The 19,739-nt window shown below is 37.4% G+C and overlaps 1 protein-coding gene across 1 annotated transcript in view; it reads left to right on the top strand.

The window, feature by feature from the left end:
- Positions 1-7,753, top strand: part of CDH8 (cadherin 8) — a 337,578-nt gene extending 329,825 nt beyond the window's left edge. The window contains exons 13-14 of the mRNA XM_070261901.1: positions 3,750-3,874; positions 6,019-7,753. Coding sequence (XP_070118002.1) covers positions 3,750-3,874; positions 6,019-6,048 — 155 coding nt within the window. The 3' untranslated portion in view covers positions 6,049-7,753. The remainder of the gene's footprint in view (positions 1-3,749; positions 3,875-6,018) is intronic.
- Positions 7,754-19,739: the final 11,986 nt, after the last annotated feature.

Raw genomic sequence — 19,739 nt, 5'->3', positions numbered from 1 at the left:
AGATGTCTCAAAGTGACATTAAAATACACCAGGACTTGGCACAGTTTCTAAGACCAATATTTGGTGAATATAGCTTATTAATAGTAGTTGTAGTAGTAGGCAATAGTTATATTGCGAGTGTCTTATACATTCTAAAACCAAGGTGAGATTATCACTTTCCTTATCTCTTGCACACCAGACTCATTTCTAGTGTACTTCTCAGTGAAGTGCCATAGATCACAGACATATACACACATCTAACAAAATTGCACTATTTTTTTCAGGAATGTAAAAACCACGTCATCCAATCTTGGCCATCAATAAGATAATCTTCACATGGCAATTTTCGTGAACAGGAGATGATGTCTGGTATACCAGTTGCCCAAATCTTACCTCAAAATTCACATTGCCAAGGAAGAGAGAAGGAAAATGGGGATCTCTTGCTGATTTTGTTTTCCACAACCATGCTAGCACTTTGTGCTTAAGAGCCCATTTAAGATTTTTAATACAGAATCAAGTAAATAACACCGTGTTCATAGTAGGACTGACCTATACTTTTAGAGTACCCTGAATTTAAATAAAAATCTGAGGAACACACACCAACAACTTGACTTAAGTACTTTTTACTTTAGCAACAGACTTGCCAGGAGTTCCTAAATCAAAAGAGGTCAATGGGGTTCCCAAACTTTTATGATTTGAGTACCCCAAGCTCAACTCTTTAAATAGTACACTTTTTAACTTTGCCAAAGTGACTATTTTTTGTCTCTGTGCATTGTTTTCTGTTACAGCAATGCTGACATGTGCTTTACATATGCATGTGTAGTTATTTTTTCAAATAAAATGCTTATTCTGTCCATAGGCATTTTAATGTCTTTATAGGTCTTTATTGTGTCCCAAGCATTAGTCTCTTTCCATTCTTAAGACTTATCTCAGGGCCAGCCCAGTGGTGCAGCAGTAAAGATCGCACGTTCTGCTTCGGCGGCCCGGGGTTCCATAGTTCAGATCCCAGGTGTGGACGAGGCACCACTTGGCAAGCCATGCTGTGGTAGGCATCCCACATATAAAGTAGAGGAAGATGGGCATGGATGTTAGCTCAGGGCCAGTCTTCCTCAGCAAAAAGAGGAGGATTGACAGCAGTTAGCTCAGGGCTAAACTTCCTCAAAAAAAAAAAAAAAAAAAAAAAAAAGTCTTATCTCTGCCCAGGAGTTCTCTGAGAAGAACTGTTGAGTTGGAGCCAAGTGAGACAAAATCATCTCCCTCCATCTACCTCATAATTCAAGGTTTCTGTCTGGGAAACTGATCATCCCCGGGTGACTGGACACCACATGGGATCAATTCAGCCTCAACCCTGTCCACTATTTGATCAAATCAAATTACAAAAATATCTCTTAAACATCCATATATGTATACCATAGAGTACTAAGAGGCCATTGCTCACAATAATCTTTTATGGGTACAGTTATAAGATTTTGAATAGTTTAGAAAAGGATGATTAAAAGATGCCAGAAATTAAATTCAAGTGTTAACCTTGCCATCCAGAATTGTGACTTCTAGGATATGAACTTTACAGTGAAAATGTTTTGGGAAAATATGTGGGTAAGTGTTTGTTTATATAAAATAAAAGAAAACTTAGATTTACTAGCATCACCAGTGAAACAAGAATGCTTAGAAAGAGCGAAATGTGTCTTGAGCTTAATCAGATGCTTAAAGTAAGACAAGTCTCTGCGTGAGACTTAGAAATCTCCTAGGAGCAGCCAGATTCCACACTGAGATTCAACAGAGTTCTGGGCCATGCTGTATTTGGGAGAAGAAAAGCAGGTGCTGAGAGCTAAGTAGCCAATTACTCTTTATAGCCACATAAGGACTGGAGGCAAGTAGACCCTTCCAACAAGTTGTATTATGTGATCACTGGCTTTGCAGGGAATCTCACGAATGTATAACCTTCTGATTGCCTTTTTGATTGAAAGTTCCATCTGAGATCAGGGCAGTGCAACCAGTAATAAGATTTCAAAAAATCCCATCACTGGCACTGTCGGAAAGGCTGAGCATGACTGAAATCCCATCATTGTCAGTCAAAAAGATAAGGTAACAGTGGGCATCACGATAAAAGCTATATAAATGCACAATTTAAACAGGAATATCAACATTGAAAAGATTATATATACATGCACACATATATATTTCACGTGTAGACCTAATTAAGTTACTGGGGATAAATTTATATTTGAAATATTTTTGTCTCACAATCCTATATGCTACTAAAAACCTGGAATGGTGGCTCTTTGTTTTTCTGAATCTTACCTTGAATTTAAAATAAACTGGACTGAAGGTAAAGGGGTATAAATGCAGGTTTTTATTTGAGAACAAAACAATGGCTCATGATAGCTAGGATTAGAATTCAATGCATCACATCGTGAAGCTGGATTTAGATGTTTTTATATTACTGTGTTTTTGTGGAGAAACTTGTAGAATGTATTTCGTAGGGAGTAGTTTTCAATATATTTTTATTTTCCTCAATTCCGGTACCATTTTATTTGCTATACAAAGTTTCTTTGCAAAGTTACTCAATTGGCCATACAGTGTTTGCATATGTTGTTGTCATTATAGTTATAGTTCTTTATGATGATTGTAGAAGACAGAAATTCTACCATTAAAGTAAATGGTTGTTTTTATTATTTTCTTCTTAGTCAACATATATTTATATATCACATGGTATCCTGTTTTCTTTTTCACATGAAATACTCTTGAAATTAAAGATATTATAGTCCAAGTATTGTTGACCCAATCCTAGTGTTAAGAAGGTCGTGCAATTTAAAATCCTCCTTCCTAATGGACTATCTAAAAGGAAGGAATTGTGTTTCCTACATATATTGAGCATCACCCAGCTCAGGAAGTAGATGATATAGTTGATATGGAAGATTAAATGAGGTGGCATCTCCAAACTGATTTCCTTTATTTATAAAATGGAGCTAATGAATCTCATCTAAACTAATTGTTGAGACCTTCTTTGCCTATGGTCTTGTAAATAGTATTTAAATCTAGATTTAAACTTAGATTGGTCTGACATTAAAGCTCCATAACTTTTGACTAAACGATACTCTCTGTGATTATGATATGAGGCTTGTAATGATAAGAAACAGAAACTAAGTTATGAACAGTGACTTGGAAGAACTGAGGAGGAAGTGAGTGACTCTCCATGGGAAGACTCAAAAAGTTTTCATGGGGAAGTTTTCAAAAAAGATGGGAACCGAAGAATGGGTGCAACAGAAATCATAGTTTCTAAAACACCCAAAACTAAGAGGGGGAAATTATAAATAGCAACACATTTATAAATTAATGACATCTGTTTGAACATTGAGAAAGATCCAGAAAGTGGGTGCTCATAGGACACTCTAGGTTTGCCTAAATTATGGCATGTCTTGTGGATGAGAAAAATAAGGTTCAGGGACATTTTAAGGAATTTTCCAGTATTAAATGACACATCTAATAAGTGAGAGAGACAGGAATTGAACTCTGTTCTTCTAATGGATTACCAGGATTATGAAGTTAGCTATAAGTATTTTTGTGTGTATGCTTCCCCATCCTTTATTTACAGAAGTGTCATCTGGGTCTCAAGGCCCATAGGCATTTGCCGGAGGAATTGGTGTCTGGGCCCCTGTTGCCCCAACTTGAATTACCTGCCATCACTGGATTCACATCTTGAATGTAAGTATAATCAGTTGCAGTTATGTTTATTAATAGGTAATAGATATCTCTATTTTTATCCACAGATGACAGAAGAAGAGTTGTTAGGAAGAATAACACAGGATGCTGTCTGAGGAGAAAAACTGTGGAAAACAAAGGCTTCAGTGAACTGAGAGATCCAGACAAAAACGAAAATGAGAATTCACTGAGGGTAAATTTTAATTCCTGCAGATCTCCTCTGTACATGCAAAGATATCCAGGGCCATGCTATGATTCCTTATAAATATGTGGAAGATTTTAATAACTATGTTCTAACTGAACACAACAATTTAGAAGCCTTTGGAATCATTCCCTCTTCCTAATATATGCATTCCCTTGACTACAACTTCATTGAATGCTTTCCTAGCTTTTCTTTAATTCATCCTCTAAAGTTTGAGAACTATTCCATATTTGTCAAGTCTAATTGTTGCATAAATGAATGGATTATCTGGGCTCACAGATAGAGCCCAATCAACTATGATGCAAATAAACTAAAAAAAAAAAAAAGACCTTTCTAAATTTCTTTCCTGCAAATATGTGCTAGCTCCTATGATAGGAAAATACTTGTCTTGCTTTTCCAAGACATGGAGTCTAAGTGGATAAATTATAGAAGTAAATAAATGATAGAACATTAGATTTGTCTATGCCTTGGAAGAGGTGAGTAGTTTTATGAAAGTACAGAGAAATAATATCTACCCTGCCAAGGAAGGGTATCCTGCTAGAGGCTGTGTTACAGTAAGTTTTGGAGGGAGCATATCAGCAGACTAGGAGTATAAGTAGTAAGGTCAGGTTAGAGTCCAGGCACCTGAAAATGAGTTGTGCTGCTGGGGTAGGAGATCTCTCAATGGACTTTACTGCTGGCACTTTTTACCATATGAAATTCACCATGTGACAAAACTTCCAATACCATTATTTTTTTTAACAAATATCTGCTGAGGATTTTCCACTAATCTGGGTTCTAGGAATACAGGAGTGAATAAGACAGGAAGGACTGTTTCTTCAAAGACATGGTGGTGCAAAAGAAATGTAGATAAGTAGAAATAAGAAAAAAAAGAAAAGATGATATGATAGAACACGAAATAGATAAATGGGAAACTAAATATTTTACACAGAGTGGACAGGGTGATAGTTGAGTTACCATTTGAAATTGCCATGATAAGAGCAAACCACAGCAGAGGTCTTGGAAAAGTTTGTGTTAGTTGTTCTGCTATTCTAAACCCACGGACATATACAAGAAATGAAAATGAGCCCTAGATCATAATAGATGAGTTGAAAGTGGCACAATATGATGTGGAAAGTTGGGTAGGGAGGCTATTATACAAGTCCTTGTCAACCAGGATAAGGAGCTCAGACTTACTTTATGTTGAAGAGGAGGCAATTTAAGGAATCTAAAGCAAAGGAATGACATGACCTGGCTTATATTTTTTGAAAGATCATTCTTGTTTCCTGTGGAACCCTGGAAATGGGATTATAGGAGAAAAGAATGAAAGTAGGAAACCCACATAGGAGATTGTTACAGTAGCCCAAGCAAGAGATTATCTTGGCTTTGACTATTGTGGTGTTAATAGAAATGAAAGAAACAGATAGAATCCAGATATATTTTGGATCTAAAACAGGTAGTAATGGTGATTGCATTGGATGCGCAGGATGAAGGATGACCGATAGAATTTTGACTTGAGTAACTACGTGATTGATGGGGCCATTTACAGAGATTGGGATAAATGGAAGAGGATATGATTATCAAAAACAGACATCCTGACTCCTCTAATGGTCCACAATAGAAGGGATAAAAGAAATTAGAGGGCTGTAGAAATTCCTATATGGGGTGTGTAAAGGACCTTCCATAAAACGTTACCTCACTTTGATTCTTCATTATATCAATACCTGAGTCAATAAAAGTCGCAAGAGACCTGATCAGTCTCAGGCAGAAAAGGTCCAGCCAGGCTGATTGTTTTATTTTTTTTAGCTTTCCAGAAACGGAAAAAAACCCGAAAAACTCCATATTAGCGAGTTCATTCTTGGCTGGAGTATGATGGATTTATTTATTAGAAATGTTTCTTAGTGGAAATGAGGATATGATGTCCTGAAATATTTATCTATGATTATTTTAAAGCAGGGAAAAAGATTCATACAGCTTTATATATAAACATAATACATTGTCCAGGAAGCTTTCCTGAGATGTGTCCTTTCTCTTTGGACTGAATGCTAATTCTCAAGGGAAGAAGCATTTTGGTCTCTGTGGTTTGGCTGTGATAAAACATATCAGAAAAGAACACGCTCAAACAAATTTTTTTTTTTGTTTATTGCCACTTACAGATAAAGTTCATCTGGTTCTCTGGAAGTTGAGGAGCTTGGCATTTAATAAACGCTTGGTGCATAGAATTGAAGTGATATCAGTCTGGAGGGAAGCATCTTATACAAAGTAAGTGTAAGAAATTCTTATATAGAAAGCATATTTAAAAAGATGCACCTTACTTGTAATGCACTTATTATGCTATAGCCCTATACTAGATGTCATGGACGTTGGTCAAAGATAATAAGATTCAACTCCTCTCCTTGAGAGATTCCAATCTTCCTTAGTAGCATCAAACAACTTTTTTTTTTATTTCAATATATATGTCTTGTCTAATATATGTATTTTAATATGTATGTCTTACCTTCAAAGTGCTATAAGAGCGCTGAGTCAAGATAATTAATGCTTCATGAGCTCGGAGAAAAGTACAAAGATATTTATTGAGTCATGCCATACTAAAACAAGATATTCAGTTCATCAACACAGTCAGAGATGGAACATATGAGCAAAGAAGATATCACAAGTGAAAAGCAAGAGGGCATGCAGACCCAAAGAGCCTGGAGAAGACATAGTGTGTATCTTAAAACTTGGCAGAGGAGGCCAGCCCAGTGGCATAGGGGTTAGGTTTACATGCTCCACTTTGGTGGCCCAGGGTTTGCTGGTGGTTCAGATCCCGGGCACAGACCTATGCGCTGCTTCTCGGGCTGTGCTGTAGCAGGCATCCTACATATAAAGTGGAAGAAGATAGGTACGGATGTTAGCTCAGGGCCAATCTTCTTCAGCAAAACGAGGAGGCTTGGTGGTGGATGTTAGCTCAGGGCTAATCTTCCTCAAAAAAAAAAAAAGAAAACTTGGCAGGTATAAACCAAGAACTGAAAATTACAGACCCATTTATTTTTCCTATAAAAATATCAGTGAATCTAATATTAGTATATTAATAAGTAATACCTCTTATTTTAATATGGTTCATCCTAAGAATAGAAAGATAATTTAGTATTATATTTAATTGACTATCAAAGACAAAAATATCACTGAACATTTCAATTAGATGTATTAAAAAAATTTTGAGGGAGTTCATGACATACTTAATGTGAAAAAAAGAAAACTAAGTAATAAGCATAGATGGGAGCTTTTCTTTAAGTTGATAAAGGATAATCTACCCAAATTCTATAGCAAATAAAATAGTTAATAGGGAATTGTAAGGTACAGTCCCTTAATATGGAGATAAGGAAAGAATGGCTCTGCTCATTGCTTCGTTTCAGTGTGATATTGGAAGGCATGGTTACCACCATTATACAAGGAAAAGCAAAAGCAGAAACAGAGCTTTAAAGATTTATGGAAAAGAGGAAAAGAATGTCATTATTTCCAGATGATATTGCCATAAAGGTAGGAAAGTTAACAGAATAAACAGACACACTATTAATATTAGGCAGATAATTAAGCAGTATAGCTAAATCTGAGTGATATATCATTGAAGAAAGAGCATAAAATGTTAAAGATGTCATTTATTCCAAAATCAATCTGCAATTTCCATTCCATTACAATTAAAATACAGCAGAATTTTATGAGCAACCTAGCACCTCTTTTTCCAATTTGCCTTTAGTATTTCCTGAACTCCATTCTTCTATATAAAATTTAAGTAAGATGACTGGAGAGTTGAAGAGGAAAGAGTATTCCTCATACTACCAGATAAGAAAAATTTACTACCAAGCTATAAAGCTAAAACAAGAAAACAACACCAAACAAAACAATAAAAAGATCTATGACATTCTTGCTGCAGGTGCAGGAGCAAACTCAAATACACTTACCTATAATCAAGCTCATTATGACCAAAAAAACACAAAAGACGGTAAGCTACTACTACCAACTCATGAGACAAGTCTAAAAAGCTGGATACAGCCAACTGTTAGTGAAAATATTAAAAATGAGAAGCTTTGTACACTGTGTGTGACTTCTGATCCAGCAAAACCATATTAGGGTGTAAATCTCAGAGAAATTTACATGCACAGATTCATAAGTGAATATACCTAATGTTATTCAATGTGCTGGTTTTTGTGGGGCTCTTTTTTTGTTTTGTTTTTTTAAGCATGTTGCTGAAGGCACTGTATTCATCTACACAGAGAGAATGGATATTAATTATGGCTACTTAGTAAATACGAAAGGCTACTAGGGAGAATTTGGAAGTATTAAAATAAATGCATATACGCCAATATATATCCATTTTGTAAGTATTGTCAAATAAAAAAACATAAAATACAGAAGATACTTTATGGCACAATAACATCTATATTAATTTTAAAAACACCCATACAAATATACATTTTACAAAGGCCACATACCCAAAGATGTTTATCATTGTATCCCCTGAGAAGAATGAACCAACTATTTGCACTTGAGGTTCAAGAAATAAATGAATAGGGGCTGGCCCCGTGGCTGAGTGGTTAAGTTGGCGTGCTCCGCTTCGGCAGCCCAGTGTTTCGCTGGTTCGGATCCTGGGCGTGGACATGGCACGGCTCACCAGGCCATGCTGAGGTGGCGGCTCACATGCCACAACTAGAAGGACCCACAACTAAGATATACAACTATGTACGAGGGGCATTTGGGGAGATAAAGCAGAAAAAAAAAAAAGAGAAAGAAATGAATAAAATGAATAAATGAATAAAATGAAATGAATAGAAATAAACTAAATGATATAAAATGTGCTTAGGAAAAACAAACAACATATGTCTTGGACTTAGTGTTCAGTGGAGAAGAGGAAGCATTAGAAAGAGGATGAGTGGTGTTCCGATTGTGAAAGTTCACGTGTGCTAAGGACTCTAGACATAGATGTAAACCTCCAGCCTATGTAATTTGTTGTGTAGACCTACAGGAACCCGTATGATTTTGATAAATATTCAGAGTAAAAGTTAATTTTTCAACTATATTTCTCATTTGATGAAATGCCCAGATTACCCACCCTTTCTTCGAGGTCACAATCCACATTCACAAACTAAAGACTCTTCGAAATCCTATTGCAATGAAAACTTTTAAATTTGTTTATCCCAGGATTTCTCAAATGTAATTAATTATAATTTTGAAAATTGAAACACCAACTTCATCTTTCTAGATATATGTATTTTGCGAAATAAAATTTGAGCATTACTATGGGAATCAATATACCAACTTTGCAATGAAATCTAATTTAATTCCCTTCTTGATGGGAATATATTAAGGATCCCATCATCTATTTATTGAGCATCTACACTGCACACAGCTCTGTGATAAGTGTAATTAGGGATAAAACAGTAGAATAAATTATAGACCTTGTTCACACAGAGTTAATTGGAGAGAGAAATTTAACACATGGAGATAATTAGGTGATGTGACTGATTGTATATGACAATATCTAAGGAAGTGATAAAGTGTGGGGATGCTGCCAAGTCAATTGACATTCAGAAAAGAAAAAGCTCAAAGAAGGTCAGCATGGCTAGAGAAAGCAATGTGCAACAAGTTGAACTTGCTCATTAGGCTTCTCTTCCCTGTTTAGGAGAGGAGGTTTGTGAAACAATTACCTTTAGTATAGGTTATTGCATTAGTCTACTGAATAGTTTTTCCATCTTTAATCTTTCCCCTCTTCAGTCTTTAGAAATTTCTATTATCAAGTAAACTTCTTAAAACATCACATTTAACTAGCCATTTTTCTGTCACTAAACTAAAATGGCTCCCCAGTCTTCTTTCTTTATCTTTTTGCTTCTGCTTATACTTGTAGAGCTTATTATGTACCAGGTCCTGGTAACACAGAGTCCCTGCACAAAAGAAACTTCCAGGCTAGTTCTAAGGCCGTTGTGAAGAAAAGAGGCCTTATATTAAACAACGACCTCCATGCCAATAAATACATCTGCTTACTCATTTGAAGTCTTCTCTCTCTGCTCTGGTCAACATAGAATTCTCCCTCTCATTTGCCTTTGCTGAAATATCCAGAAATGTCCTGCCTACTGGCAGCCAACAACACGTGTATTTATTCTTCAGGTTCCAGTCTCAGAATTGGGTATGTGGTTAAAGATCAGATCTGAACAACAAGGAGTTAGGCAGAAGTTCTGGTAAAACTAGAAAGGTCCAGAGTGAATTATTTTATAAAAAAAGGAAATAGCCTTAGAAGGTTCAAATGTTGGAGATGAAAAAGATTTAAACCAGTTCAATATCTCCATTGTGCTTCAGTAATAGTGGTTATTTGGGGAGGGCTGATGGGGTACTAACTCAGTTCAAGGGAGGCATTCATTTGTCGAGTTTGTGCACATGGAAGTGATTGAGTACTCTGAGGAAATCAACGCTTTATACGGCACAGTTCTTAGATCCTATGACCTTAACATGCAGTTGTCTCTCTTGAGTTCATTGTCATCCTCTATAAAGTGAAGGGAACTATAGGGCATCAGTTGCCTTCAAATTGTACGCCATCAAGGGCTGGCCCCGTGGCCGAGTGGTTAAGTTCGCGCGCTCCGCTGCAGGCGGCCCAGTGTTTCGTCCGTTCGAATCCTGGGCGCGGACATGGCACTGCTCATCAGACCACGCTGAGGCAGCGTCCCACATGCCACAACTAGAAGAACCCACAACGAAGAATACACAACTATGTACCGGGGGGCTTTGGGGAGAAAAAGGGGGAAAAATAAAATCTTTAAAACTTAAAAAAAAAAAATAATAATAATTGTACGCCATCGAACCCTGTCAGATGCTGCTACTGTTGGGGATGAAGAGAAAGATCAGTGAGGAGTCGCCACCATCACCTGATTGTAACCCTTCACAATTTTTTTTTTTTTTTTTTTTATGTATTGAGGTTTCAAGTAAACTACATTTGAAAGAAACATTTTTTCTGGCTGAAAAATCTTTGTGAACAGTTTACCCAATATTTTTCTAAAATTCCTTCTAATATTGTATAAGCTTGTCTGTTTCACTCAAAAAGCTGCACATTTAAATATGGCCCATAGAACTCCCCATAATAAAAAAGAAAGGTGGAAAAATCATTCTAAAGTTGTCTAAAAAGAGTAAAGACAATATCAGAATACTTATTTCCCAGTAAAAGGAACATAGAGTTTTTGTTTTGTAACATTTTGTCTATAATATCAGAGAAACCACTCATAGAAGTGCCAGTATTTTGTACTAAGTTGTCATGGCTACCATATGACTGACTCGAAAATCAAAAGGAATTAATTTCCAATCCTATCAATATTTGCAGTGGGAAGGGGCATCTCCATGTCATCGTACTTCCTACTTTCTGGAATGTTCCTGAAAGGTCCCTTGTGAATTGATGGAGTGCTAGTCTTTTTATAGTCTATCATTCATATAAATTAGGCTCATATTATTTCTATATTTGTGCATGACAATATTCTGGGTTTGCAGAAGGTAGAAACCAATTTTCCTAGCTTTATAATCCATGATGGTTTTTAATCACACTGCAAAATGATCACTCTTTTTTCTTTTATCCAGTGCTGATAGTGCAGAAAGATGGACCATGCCCAGCACCAAGATTCTCAGTGGGGATTTATAAACTTTACAAGTGCACTTGTGGGATAGTGAGAAAGATGTCTTCAAGATTGTTTCCTAAGATAAGTGAAGTACTCCATATCTAGACAGAGATGTATAAATAAAATCACTAAACCAATTCTCTACACTGTACTCACCAACTTATCTCCACAATCAAACAATGTAGAATCTTTCTGATCAATTAGGGAAGAATATGGAAAGTGATGCAAATTTAAGGAACTTGAAATTGTCTCTTCTAACCACCCAGCTCGCTTGTAACAGCAAATTTTCACTCCACAGCCGTACACAAAGATGAAGGGCCTTCTCCTGGCCTACACAGAAGAACCTGATAAAGGGCAATAATAAGTTTCTATGATCCCACTCTAAAATTTTTCCATGTCCACTTTCACTGATTATTTCCCTGTGGCCTAGTTTGCTGACTGACTCACTCATGGCACAACCTTCTCTGACATCATGCTTTGACCCTTGTGTTCTATTCCACTCCCTATTCCAAGATTGGGTAACAAACAAGAGGGTGGAGTATGCCAAAGCTAACCATAGTAATTAACCTGCTAATAGTCTTAGTCCTGATTGGAAAATGAGAATAAATAGTTACTGGAATTTGGAAAGAGAGCTGAAGTCTGATTCGTAGTAAGGGAGATAGGAGCTATGGCAAAGAAAAGTAGTTGTCCTTTTGATTTAATGGAATCTCACCACCTATTAGAGGACAGAATAAAGACATAAAGAGAAGTAAATGTGAAGAAAGGAAATAGAAAAACTGTTGAACTGTTCACTGATTTAGCATTATAGATACTGCTTTCACAGGTTTATAGGAGATGTCAGCAAAATAAGTGCTGTTTTTATTACCATTCTACAGATTAAGAAACTGAAACTCCTAAATATGAAGTAACTAGATCAATATCAAATTTTCACCTGATTACAAAGCCTGACATTCATAGCCCATGGGTGGTGAATTACCATCAGGTGACATTTTCAGTGGGGCCCCAAAACAGGATCTCACTTAATTTGCATCAATAGGGTTTCTGCAAGATTCTCAAATCACCTCCACTGTAGCAGTTTTGCAAAATTCTACTTTCAAATAGAATCTGAACATCCTCTGATTTTCCTGGAATCCTTAGCCTGCTATTTTTCTCTCACCTTCAGCAAAATCAGACTTTCATCCATTACTTACAAATAATTTGAGAAACTTTGTCACTTTTTGCTGGGGCTTTCATTACATCCACAAGATAGCTATGTTTAAGACCGATACGTTCCTGCTTGCTCTTTTTCCTGTGCGTGCATTTGGAGAAATTCCTCTTTGTAACTATAAAATTCAATCTGATTCAATCCAAGAGAAATCAAATTCAAATCCATAATTAGAGAATATTTAAATGTTTTACACTTATGACATAGGTAATAACCAACTGCGGTATCATGCTTTCCAGAGATTGTGAACTTGTTTGTCCTCAACTCCTGGGAGAAGATGTTTCCCTGAACACACTTGGCAGGACAAAAGGCATGTATCTTGGCTAATGATCCTAGGAGATAAAAGACTATTGAATTCTCATTCATAGAAGGGAATTTAGCAGATATATATGTGAAATCTTCTTTTTACCCACTTGGTACTGAAAACATTTCTATACCTGTCTACCATGCAAAAAAGAAAAAAAAGGGCTACCTGTTATATTGTTGCTTAAGTAGCCAATGTTTATTGGGTGCCCTTATCTGGTAGAGGCTATACTGAGTTCTAAAACACCAGAACAAGTGAAAATGATGTGGTCTCTGTCTTCCTGGAGCTATAGAGCGGGCACGTTTGTGAGGGTGGAAGCAACAACTTAAGCATACACACCAAAATATATATATATATATATATGTCATATATTTATATGAGTGTTATCTGATTGGTAGTGTAAGTTTGCACAAGTGTGTCCTAAACAAAGTTCCCAGTCAAGGGGGCACAAGTGGAGGCAGAAATCTACCCTGACTACATAACCAAGCCAGGTGTCATGATGTGGGGCTGTGCCAACTTGGGGGGAAGAGTAATATTTGTTCACACAGAGAAGATACCCTTTTGCAATCCATCTCCTGGAGGAGGAATATTTTTCTAAATCATGCAGAGACACAAAATAGAGAGTTCTGAAGTACTATGAAGAAATATTTTGAGAATTTATGAAAGAAACAATAAGTGAGCCCGATTTCATTTGGTTAACCAGGAAGTCACCAAACAAGAAAAATGGCATTTAAGCTAATGTTTGAAGGACAAGAAGAAGTTTACCAGGTCAACAGAGAAATAAAGAGAAGTAAGGCAGGATCACTGGGTACAAATTCGCCAAGTTGGAAAGGGCTTGAGTAATTTTAGGAAATGAAAAAAGAGTGTGGCTCGTCTGTAATGGGAGAAGGGCAATTTAACATGAGATGACGTTGGAGAGATAGGTAGTGGGCAAATCATATAGAATCTTTTAAGACATCATGGTGAATATTTATTTTAATGGTTAGTCTATTGAGAAATCATATGCTAATGATAGGATGAATGTAAGTGCTGAATGTCAAGTTGATGGAAAGACAAGTCTGGAGCATACCAGAAAGTTTTCCCTAGGAGGCACAGTACTAGACATCATCAGCATATAAATGCTACTTAGGAGTGAGATCACACAGTGGTTAACAGAAGAAGAGAAGGCCCATAACTGCACTGAGTAGAGAAGACAACTAAGACTGGGAATGAATGCAGAGCTATAGAAGAAAACTGAAGGCAAGGTGCTGTCTTGGAGGACAGCGGAAAAGAGGATTCAAAAGTGATCTACTTGACTAAAATTGCTGAGTGAGCTGGTGAGATGCAGACTAAAAACATCTATTGAATTTGGCCTCGATCACCCTCGCAAGCACCCAGGGCAGAAGAGTGGATTGAATGAAATGGATTGAACCAAATGATGTGGATGAAAGAGAGAATGCGAGTTTGGGAAATAGAGACAGTAAAGAAAAAACTTATCTGTTTTCTCTCTACTCACTGAATACTTCTGTACTCCAAATGTGTGGGTGTTTCCCCACACTAAGCAATTCTTGAGCTCTTAGGCAGACACCAGCTAGATACCCTACAGTTCAATTTACTTCTGACACTATTCTACTGGGGATAGCATTGGATCCCACAGATTAAGTGCTCAGTCCATCGAGACCGCCCTCACAAGATGTCAATCACAACTCCAGGTTGTCACTTGTGTTTCTTACCAACTGGTCATAAATTTGAGGTTCTTATAACCCCCTCCTTGAGTTTGATCATTTGCTAGAACAGCAGACCAAACTCAGGGAAACAGTTTACTTACTATTGCCATATTGGAAAGGATATTTCAAAGGATGCAGATGAACAGCCAGATGGAAGAGACGCACAGGGCAAGGTATGGAGGAAAAGGTGCAGATCTTTCATGCCCTCCCCACGTGCAGCACTCTACCAGCTCCTTCACATGTTCAGCAACGTGAAAGCTCTCCAGATCCCCTTCCCCCATACTTTTGGGATTTTTATGGAGGCTTTATTACTTAGACATGATTAGTCAAATCATTGGCCACTGGAGATTGATGCAGTCTCTAGCCTCTCCCCTCTCTGCAGGTCGATGATGGGACTAAAAATTCTAACCCCCTAATCACATTGTTCCCCTGGCAACAAGCCCCCATCTTAGGGCCTTTCCAAAGTCACTTAATTAACATAAACTCAGGTGTTTTTGATAGGGGCTTATTATGGATAACAAAAAGCACTTTTGCCGCTAAGAAGCTCAGTGCCAGGAACAGAGACAAAGACCAAATATATATTTCTTCTTATAAATCACAATATCACGGTAGATATAGACAACTTTTAGCTTATCTAAAGAAGAAAATTTCTTCAGAGAACAGATTTTAGGGGTATATGGAATCAGAGGAGTATTTTTTTAAATTTATGTATTTGTTTATTTAAATACTGAAGACCCTGGGTCCTATCTTATATTAGAGATAAACCAGTGAATAAAGAGAGGTTGATGATTGGGAATTGAGAGAGTATGATCAACTGTAGGATGAAACTCCTTGACAAAGTGGAAGGAGTGGAGGCTGTAATCCAGAGAAGATGTGTAGGAATTGGTCTTTGATAAGAGTGGCACCATATTCTCATTTGTAACAAGAAGGGATGATGAATGGCCTATGTGTTCATCCATTCTAAAATAAAAATAGAAGTATTTACTAACATCTCACTATATTTAATAACCACCCTGTTAGATGCTGGACACGTGCAGGTTAATAAGACCAACATGGTCACTGCCCTCAGGGAGTTTTCATTCAGTTGCAGGAAACAGATGAAGGGGAGCCAAATTTGCCACCCCAAAATGTGCCTCTTTGGCATTAGGATTATTTTTTGCTGATTATTTTTTTTAAAGATTTAATTTTTGCCCCTTTTTCTCCCCAAAGCCCCCCAGTACATAATTGTATATTCTTCATTGTGGGTCCTTCTAGTTGTGGCATGTGGGAGACTGCCTCAGCGTGGCTTGATGAGCAGTGCCATGTCCGCGCCCAGGATTCGAACCAACGAAACACTGGGCCGCCTGCAGTGGAGTGCACGAACTTAACCACTCTGCCACAGGGCCAGCCCCTTTTGCTGATTATTTTTAAGAAGCAGCAGACACAGGAAAAGCTCTAAAAACTCCTTGGGTAAGAGACATTTATAGTCATAAAGGAAATCTCCATGTGTAAGTAAGGGTGTCTTCCTCTGAGTACCAGGAAGAGGGGGATGACTGAATTTCTAGAAATGCTTATCAATGGAGAAGGCGTGGACTTAAATAGTCATGACAACCTTACCCTTGTTTATTGTGCTTTTCCTGATCATCCCTCAAAGCTGGCCTCCCCCTGTCCCCCTTCTTCCAATATCTTCTTTTGTCTTTAGCTAGAGATGGTATTTAAAGTAGTGGTTTTGGATACTTCAGGTAGTTACTCAGTTTTCCTGGGTCTCTCCCATGTATATAAGTGGTATACCTGTTATGAAACTTCTGTTTTTATCCTGTAATTTGTCTTTTTATTCTGGAGGGGTGGTCTCAGCCAAGAACCTAGAAGAGTAGAAGGAAAATTGTTGTTCCTCCCCGACACAGATAATAAATAAAGAAACAACAAGAAATAAATGGGATGACTTAAAGAAAGAATTAAAAAAGGCAGGCTAAATGGAATGAGAGTGCTGAGAGAGGAGAGTATAGATAGAGCCAAGCTGTCAGAGGAGACCTCTTTAAAGAGGCGGCATTTGTGCAGAGACCCCAGTGAGGGTATGAGATGTGTCAAAATCTGAAACAGGGATGTGGAGGAAAAGAAACAAGAAAAGAGATCAGAGAGAGGTAAGCCCATTGATGCAGTTCCTAAACAAAAGCACATGTCTACCCCAGCAGGAGGCAAATGCTGTTGCAGCTACTTGGGGTGGTTGGGGAGGAAAGATTTCTCCTCTACTCTTGTAGGTTCTTCTGGCTGGTCTAAGAATTACATTGACATGAGACAGAGTAACAGGAGAAAGTCAAATTTAATTACGTACGTGCAGGAACCCCAATGAAATGAGGTTCCCAGACATTCAAACAATTAAGGCTTATATGCCATCCTGAGTTAATAAGAAGGGGGTAGGGGTCTGAGACTCCAAAGGGGAGGAAGGCAATTTACAGGAAGATGGGAAAAGCAAATGTTTGGTAAACAAATATTTGCCATGCTATGCAGAGACAATGGGACACAGAGAGGATTTGGATCAAACAGGTCTTGCTAGTTTTCTCCAGTCTGCCACACCTACCTCATTTTCTTTGTAGATATCTCTGGTATTAGTTCTTCTTCCTGGAATAAGCCCTTTATCTAAATTCTTTTAAACAATTAAGGGAGAGGTAAAAAGCAAAATTCCTGAGATTTTCTGTTTCTTAAAAATAATCAGCTGAAAATAATCCTCATGCCAAAGAGACATATTTTGGGATGGCAAATTTTGCCCCCCAGCAGGGTTTAAAACCATTTTTTAAAAAACTCTGATGTCAGTTTATTTAAGGAAGAAACCTACTGGAACCCACTCTGAGACACTTGACTTCGGATTCCCTCATCACTCCTTTGTTTTTTTTCCTGAACATTTTTAGGTAAATCTCTGCATGGTGTACTTTCTTAGGTCGCTGTTTCAATACTCTGTTTAATCTTTAAAAAAAAATCACCTGGATGTTGTGCAAAACTTATTCTCAAATACACTACAAGTTTTACTCTAGTCTCCGATAACTGATGAAATACTGTAACCGGATGTTTCAGCTGCTACAAAGTTCCTGGTTCCTTCAGGAATGTTTTACATTTCATTAGGATAATGATAGAGTTTACAGTTATCTACATTACATAATTACATCCATTAATAGTAATAGTGCATTTTTACATTAATCATAATGAGAATTAATGGGTGGCTGTATAGGTTTCTGGCAACAAGGAAAAATTTTGGTACCAATTACTCTTTATAGCTGAAGATAAACTTACGCATATATTTACTTTGGTAATTCATTTAGAAAATTATAAGTTTTCAACTTTCACTAATCATGAATTATGAAAATTAGAAAAAACATATATAAGGTGGGAAATTAGGCTTTGGAAATCTAAAGGGAAGGAAGTTTATTGTAAGAGGAGGCAGTTTGCCGTGGAGGTTAAGGAGGTAAACCTCCTTAGATCTAGAACCCAGTATCTGCCACTTACACACTCATGTTTAAACTCTCCCATTCTTAGTTTCTTCCTAGTTTATAGGTTAGGATTCTTGATAACTACTGCCCTGAGCTTACCAATTTAGAGAGATAATTTTGTAAATTTTCAGCATGCTGCCTGTTACGTCTTAAATACTCAATAAATGGTCATTGTATATGTGGAGAATAGGGAGTCAGGGTTTATGCAATAAAGGCTTAGGAAATATATATTTTTCCCTTAAAGCTCTAAGAGTAGGTAAACTCACAGCTTGGAACTATACTCTTGGGTCTCGCCAAGAGAATATGGACCAGAAGTGTAAGTGAGGCTGAGAGAGGCAGGAAGTGGCTGTGGAAACTGTATTTCATGGGTCATAAAATCAGAAAGGCATCACAATTTGGAATGGAAGACCAATCAGAGTTAGAAAATAAATTCCTCCTGGCATGCATATTATCCTTAGTAAAGCAAAATGAATGTACAAGCATCTCACTGAAATGCAGGGGAGTGAGATACTAAAATTTTTCTAGATGCCCAGGGCCGGTTAAAGGGAAAGTAATGTGTAATAGAAATTATTACTAATTTAGGACTTGCAACATCCCTTCACACATTTACATGAAGCCTTATTCTCTAATAGCTCTCAATTTCTCTCTCTCTTGCACCTATGTTCTTCAAAGTAACTACTCTTTCCTGGAAGGTTTGTGGGACATTTCTCTCTATGATGGGAAGAGATGGGACCTTTTCATACATTTTGAAGTACTCAGATCTTGATTATCTGTTTTATTTATTAAATCATCCAATCCTCATGACAACTATCGTGGTAGTTAGGGCAGTGACTATTATTCCCATTTTTGTGTCTGGCAAATATTTGCCTTGAAAGATGCGTTCTCCTTCCTTCATCCAATTAATCACAAAGGTCTCTCCATTCTTTCAGACTGTAAGAACAGGAGGCAGAATAGCTGAAGAATCAGTGTAGTCAATAACAAGTTTCTGTGTGAATTTCTCTTTCTCTTATCCACTGCCTCAATTAAGAACACATAAGCATTATGAAGAAAAGAAAATACCTTGACATTTTCCAAATCTTGACAAAGCACAGAGCATTCAATAATGAGATTTCCATTCCCTCCTGGATTTCCTGCTGCAGGGTCTATAAGTATCCCATACGGATGGCTGTCAAGCAGCCTCCGAACAATATTACAAACAAAAGCTGCCTGGTGGAGCCAGAAAAGGAACTCTCTAGCCTCTGCCCGCAGATTTGAAATGACCTCTGCTTGAAGCCTTTGCCTTCATTAGTGGGAAGTTCTTTGCTTCACATTTGGAGACATGGGCTCAAGGGATGTGGGCTAATGTTCACTAAATTGGGTTTAAGATTAGACCTCAGTCCTAATATCCTGCCATATTTAGAGGCTTCAAGAACCCTAATTTCCTCCAAAGGGAGCCTAATTTAATCTCTCTTCCAGGGGGGCCCCAGGAAATATATGTCACAGCATAGAGAGACCCCAGATCTGTTTGTTCACCTTCAACGCCTTCGCTTAGGTGGTATCCAAACTGGCTTTCCCCCATGAATCAGGAAGCA

This window comes from Equus caballus, chromosome 3 (assembly GCF_041296265.1).
Source record: "Equus caballus isolate H_3958 breed thoroughbred chromosome 3, TB-T2T, whole genome shotgun sequence".
Classification (NCBI taxonomy): Eukaryota; Metazoa; Chordata; class Mammalia; order Perissodactyla; family Equidae; genus Equus; species Equus caballus.
Note: the sequence above shows the minus strand (reverse complement) of the source record. Positions and strands in the feature narration are given on the sequence as shown.